General features: G+C 43.1%; 1 protein-coding gene across 1 annotated transcript; it reads right to left on the reverse strand.

The window, feature by feature from the left end:
- Positions 1–3,996: 3,996 nt before the first annotated feature.
- LOC109735521 (BTB/POZ and MATH domain-containing protein 1-like) lies at positions 3,997–4,974 on the reverse strand. Its single transcript, XM_020294741.1, has one exon. The coding sequence runs from the start codon at positions 4,972–4,974 to the stop codon at positions 3,997–3,999; it is 978 nt and encodes a 325-aa protein (XP_020150330.1).
- Positions 4,975–6,352: the final 1,378 nt, after the last annotated feature.

Raw genomic sequence — 6,352 nt, forward strand, 5'->3', positions numbered from 1 at the left:
CACCACACCGCTCGCCTGCCTCGATGGCCCCGCTCCCCTCCCCGACTGCGCCGCTAGCCCTCCTCGGACGGTGTGACACCTATCTTCTCCCAGGAATATCCGCTGCCCCAAGTATCCCACGACAGCAAGGTGTAACCCCCAGGCCCACCTATTGACACAAAGAAGCATGTATATTTTAGTTGTGATCGATTTGTAGTATATTTTGTTTCTAATGGGGGTGCATTTGTGATAGATCTGTATTAATTAGTGATATACTCTCCCTGATATGTTATGCATATGTGAATTAGATCCATGACATACTTAATTGATTGGAGCTTTTAGCCTATTGTGTGTTCATACATGGACCAATGATGAAAATCTCTTTAGCATTATTCATCAGTCTTCTTCATCTGTAAAACAAGTTTAAATGGGCACTGTTAATTGCCTAACTATGTTGGTGCATAGATAGGGATACTTATGATTAGCACAAATTTAGACCTATGTCACGTATTAAGCGTTTTCCTATCTTTCGATTAAGTAGGTTGCCTATGAAGAAGTTCAATTCTTAACCATGCATGTGTCGAAAGCTGGGCCAACATTTTTGGGTACAACATAAGGTCCATAATATTACCTGAGGTCAACTTCTAATTGTTTTGTAACAGATGATGAAAATTTAATAACCGTTTCTAGATTTTTGTTAAGAATTCTTTTAAGTTCCCACTTTGAATTTGCTCTCTCGGCTAACATGAACATTCCTCAAAAAATCCACATGAATCATTAACGGCTCCTCATTCTTCCATGTTAGAAGAAGCAGGAGTCTCTTATGTTTCCATGCGATTTCTGAGCTTATCTTCATGTTTCTAGGCGGAGTATGTCGAATGTTGGCACTTAGACAAAAGTGTTAGCGAAAATTTGGTACATGGTCTTAGAGTGGCTCATCGATGTTGTGCATATGAAGAAGGGCAATGTATATTACCACTATAGGTCGGGTTTGACACGCAAAACGTGTCATATTTAGCCCAAGGTAAATAAGCTATACACCATTTATATTTTTTATATCTGTCTTCTTCTTAGTAGTGCAATGGGTGGTTAGGAAGAACGGTGGGAGGCTACACCCGTGTTGGATTGGTGCAATGTCGGTAATTCAGCGTCGTCCCCGGCCCCTCGGGACCATGTCCTCTCCAAGGATGTTGACGATGACGTGCTGCCAGAGTATGCGCCATGCGGAAATGTCAGTGGTGTGCAACGCAAGGTTCAAAAGTGTAAACATAAGCTAGATCATGTTCTTCGTGTGTGTGCACCATACGAAGTGACTTTGGGAGGAGGTTTTTTGGGTGCCATTATGAGGTTAATTTTGTTCCTTCTTGATTGTTGTACAATCCCTATATTTACGAGTCTGGGTTGACAAAGAATGGGAGGGGAGGACTAGAAGTGTTATCATGGAGCTTGTGAACCAGAAGTTCATGCTTGAGCAAAAGCTAAGAGATAAAAAGTCCGATACCGAAGAAAGATTTAAGATGGAGAGAAAGATTAATAGAACTAGATGATACCCCGCACGTTGCTGCAGGAATTCTTAGTTTATAAACATGGTAGATAAATTGAGCAACCTTTTGCATAGTGTATTTATGTACTTAAGATAAAAAAAGGCAATGAACAAAATACTTGGTATAAATATGAATATTAGAATACATGAATTATGCGCTCATTTTTTCTACTAAATACATGACATAAGTAATCTCATGTGACTTCCATGAATATAAATGTATATAGTTGTAACTGTTGTCGTAAATCAATCTTCATATCTACATGCTTACGATCTTCACAAAGAATGGTAACTAAACACGAATATTGGCGATTGTTGTTTCTTGCACTACGTGACACTGAGTGATGGAGCTCCAATATCAACAAAAAGAAAGAAAAAAACCTTTCTCTCTGTTTTTTGTCAAAGTGAGTTCAAATTCTCTTGTCTCGAAGCATTTTTCAGAAAAGAGCATGAGTACTTATCATACGCACCGAGATTCAAATTATTACATTGAAGTCAGAATTTGTTTACAAAAAAAACTATGTATGAAAATTTGTAAGCTAGATTACTCGGTTCCCGAGATGCACCCAAGTAGTACACAATACATCAGATCTTTCTGTGTTGTCTTCACAGGCATGTCTTCACAGGAAAGCCGATCCTTAGCTGCAGACACCACGTCCCTTGCATCAGATGAGTCGAGAACACTCAAAACTTTGTATAATTATAACTGGGCCATAATGATAAATTTACCTATAGTCACTGAGACACCAGTAGCTAGCTGCTCGTTTCGGCGAACATAATGGACAACAATTTATTTGTACCAAGTAAAAGACGAACATGTGCATATGGGAGAGAAATCATATAGTTTGCTGAAAAATAAAACAAAAGGGCTGCCTTTATTCAGTGGAGAAGATGAATAGGATTTGACATACATAAATTAATTGATGGGCATTTAATTAGCCAGATTCGCACAACCCATGCGTAGCAGAAACTGATGTGTGCATGGACCTCGAACCAAAACTATAGGTGGGCTGATGTGGCTGCATGGCTGAGGTGGATAGCTTGCATGTGGAGATAAATTAGATAGTGGGGATGAATCTCTTAGGTATATAGGATGCATAAGCAGCAGCTCAAGTCTAAGGACACCATGCTATTAAGTGTTGTTTTTATATTAGCTGGATTGCATACTGTTGTCTTTTGTATTTTGCGGGGGTATACCGTTGTCTTTGTAGTTGTTAGTAACAAGTACTACTCGTAATATGAACTAGGTGATTTCCCCGCGCGTTGCTGCGGGATTTTAAAGATTAATTTTGCATAGACTCTATATGAATGAAATGATCTAAATGAAAAGCTATTATTTTCAAAAGTAATTATATGTGAACAAAGAGTATGCATGTACGTTGGACTATTGGAGATGGAACAATTAAATTGGGTATGCATGTGCTACAAAATAGTTCTGCATGTTGAAAGAATTAGACTTAGTGGGGATCAACTATTTATATATTATAGATTACTAATTGATGTGGATGCATAATTATGATTTACTTGTCACATTTATTCAGAATATGTAATAGCATATGTATTAATCACAAAAAAGCTGCCTAGGGCAGCGTTTTTTTAAAACCGTCGGCATACATCAACGGTGTCCGAGCTGAGCCCAATGCATGTTACATATCTTAGCGTTTGGGCTTCAGTGCTAGCAGTAATAACTATAGCACTAACGTTGGGCCCCAACGCCGGTAATAACCACCCAGCTAGTGGCGGCGGATGTCGATGCTGCTAGTGAGATTTATCACTGGCGTTATAATACCAGCGCCTCCACTCCGTGCCAGTAATCACACAATTTCGGAACGCCGCTACTAGGCTATTTCCTACTAGTGAAGGTAGATGCGCCCTAGCCATGCTGAACAGGGCAAGCGCGCGTGTGTGGTCTTCTATTTCTCTCATCAACATATCACTTAGTGTGGTGGAGAGAACCCACTATATAAAAATGTCTCACAGCCCCTCAACTTCAGGGGTGGAACTAAACTTTTAAAACCACCAGTTGCTATTTTTCACGTGGGTCACTTTGAGATTTCAGAAATTGTTAATGGGCCAAGCCCATTTATTTCTAACAATATATATTGCAAATGATCAACAATCCCTCTTAGGCAAAATGCAAATGATCAAAAAACTAAATGTTTACGAGTCAACAACGGATCCGGACTCTGAAGCTGGCAAAATTAATTGGGTTCATCCACATATCATCTACTCCCTCCGTCCCATAATATAAGAACGTTTTTTAAGCTAACAAAGCTTAAAAAACGTTCTTATATTATGGGACGGAGGGAGTACAAACTATATATAAAAGACAGCAGTACACGCTCTATTGAAGCAATCAGACTCTTTCATGTTTCATCCACATATCATCTAAAAACAATAAAGACACCAATACATGCTCTCTAGTCAAGCAATCAGAGACGACACTGCCTGCGATCATGCACATATCATCTGTTCTAGTTGAAGATTTTGATATACTCAATGCAAGCTTTTTTGAGCTTGCTGCAACCATGTTGGTCAACTAGAGCCAAAGTGGCCACGACACTCTTGGCATCGAGGGTCTTGCAGAGAATAATCTCACACATGAGCTTCATCCTTCCCATGGCATACCTGTCTGCAGCCACAAGCAAGTGCCTCATCATCTCCTTGTTCTCATCCATGGCAGCTGGCAACGAGTCTGTATATACGAAGTGGAGCAATGCCCTGAAAACAGCGGGTTGCATGTCCTCGATGTGTATGCACTGTTTCTCGTTGTCCCACATTGGCCCGTTGAGGTCCGCATCGAAGACGGGTGACCGCATCGCGAGCACGAGCTTGTGTGCGTAGAAGGTCTGCCCACTGACTTTGATGCTCACATCCGCTCCTTTCTTCCCCTCAAGCAGCTTTGCGAGGTTGTTGGACAGGTCCGACGGCGGCAGCTGGATCTCCGGGGCCTTTGTGGTGGCCATGGCGACGGCAGGTATATCCCTGAGGACAACAGTCATGTCGCAGTGGATGACGATGCAGTCATCCTGAAGGTACGGGGATGCCTCGAGGAGCTCCGTCTTCATGAACCAGCTAGCCCCCTTGACATGCATGTCCTTGTCCTTCTTGCGGGAGTTGAACGCCGGAAGTGACCTCGGCCGGGAGAAGATCAAGGACGGCATCCCGGTGGCCTGGTTGGTGAGGCTCAGGTTGTAGAGAGCCCTGACCACGGATTTCCTGCTCTGCAGCTCGACGCACACTGAAACATAGTCTTTGGTGTCGGCACTGTATCCGTCGGGGTAATAGCGGATGCACCAGTCGTAGCCGCCGACGGCAAAGGTGGCGGATCGTATGAAATTGCCGGCGCCGAGGCCCTTGTGCAGCCTGTATCCGGCGACCGTGAACACGTGCGTGCCCCACGCCGTCTCCGGGATGCATGCCGACGCTGTAGCCGTCTGCGGTGCTGCCATATATAGCCGGTGCTTGTGCGTCTGCGGAGTTCTTTCCGGCGATCACGCGCGTACGGAGCTGGTCGACCGGACGGTGCAAGATGCCCAAGTACGCACCCTCCTGCAGGTGTTTGCTTTTCAATCAACTTAATTGTCATTTAAAGGTGGTGTACATCGTGTATATATAGTGGCTAGGCTGGCTAGTGCCGAACCGAATCGGGGATGCAAATACTAATCCTACCAGGTGATTAATTCCTGCACTACTCGGATGTTAGGTGATTAATTAGTCAGCGTTGGTTATTTCTTGTCGTAGTAGGTTTGGTGTACGTGTAGGCTTAGGTTAATTGCGATCAAGGTTGCTGGTAAATAGGAGTCATATTTTTTTAAATCTAAATTAGACTTTATTCCTCAAATAATGCTCATATCGTTTACAAGGAGATGAGAAATAAAGTCCGGAATTACATCATCCCAAGAACCAGGAACTCTTATACTAAAGCAATGTTTTGCTAACTCATCTGCTACCCGGTTCGCTTCTCTGTAGCAATGTTTGAAGGAAAGTTTGTTAAAGTCGATGGACAATTGCTTGCAATCCGCTATGACAACACTGTCAGGCCCCATATAATCATCCATGCTCTGAAGTGTCTCCACCGCAAACAAGCAGTCTGATTCTACCTCTGCTTTAGTGCATCCAATACTTGACAGAAGATAAATACCATTCCTTATTGCCATGAGCTCAGCCGAATCAACATCCCGAACATGCGGTATAAACCAAGAAGCCGCAGCAATGAAATCTTCCTTGTCATCTCGAACAACAGCTCCACTTGCTCCCGAGAGTGTGTCTGCATGAAAAGATGCATCGATGTTAACTTTCACCATGCCATAGGAAGGTTTCTTCCACATATGATCCCTCGGCCTCATTGGCAATTTTGGAGTGAGCGATCTTGTGTAGTTTGTTGCTAGAGCTCTGATAGATATGGCCGTCCTCTCAGGTGATTGCACCTGCACTCCTTTAGCTAGCTGCCTATGCTGCCACCATAAAAACCATGCCGTTACAGAAACTAGTTCCGCAGTCGGCAAGCCATCTGTTGTTGAATTCAGAGTCATATTAGTACTAGGATTAAGACTTGTTTAGCTGGTCCTCGTGCGTGAGAAGAAAACAAGAGCCACGTCCCCTGTCAGTAGCAAAAAATATTGTGTGTGTCGGTGTTCGTCAAATTTGAATTGATTGATTCTGAGGGCGAATTCCCAACATCTAACATGGTCGTGTTCAACCCCTCGCCCCCACCAACCCGTCCTCGTAGCAAAAAACCCTCGGCCGCAACGTTTCATTGCAACATTTTCCTGATGGTGCGTCAAATACATGCAAAAAATGTCACGGCACAACCATGCAGCTAAACAA

The sequence above is a fragment of the Aegilops tauschii genome, chromosome 2, assembly GCF_002575655.3.
Source record: "Aegilops tauschii subsp. strangulata cultivar AL8/78 chromosome 2, Aet v6.0, whole genome shotgun sequence".
Lineage (NCBI taxonomy): Eukaryota > Viridiplantae > Streptophyta > Magnoliopsida > Poales > Poaceae > Aegilops > Aegilops tauschii.

What these genes read in the sequence shown, in the direction of transcription:
- LOC109735521 (XM_020294741.1), bottom strand. Translation starts at nt 4,974, where the DNA reads ATGGCAGCACCGCAGACGGCTACAGCGTCGGCATGCATCCCGGAGACG.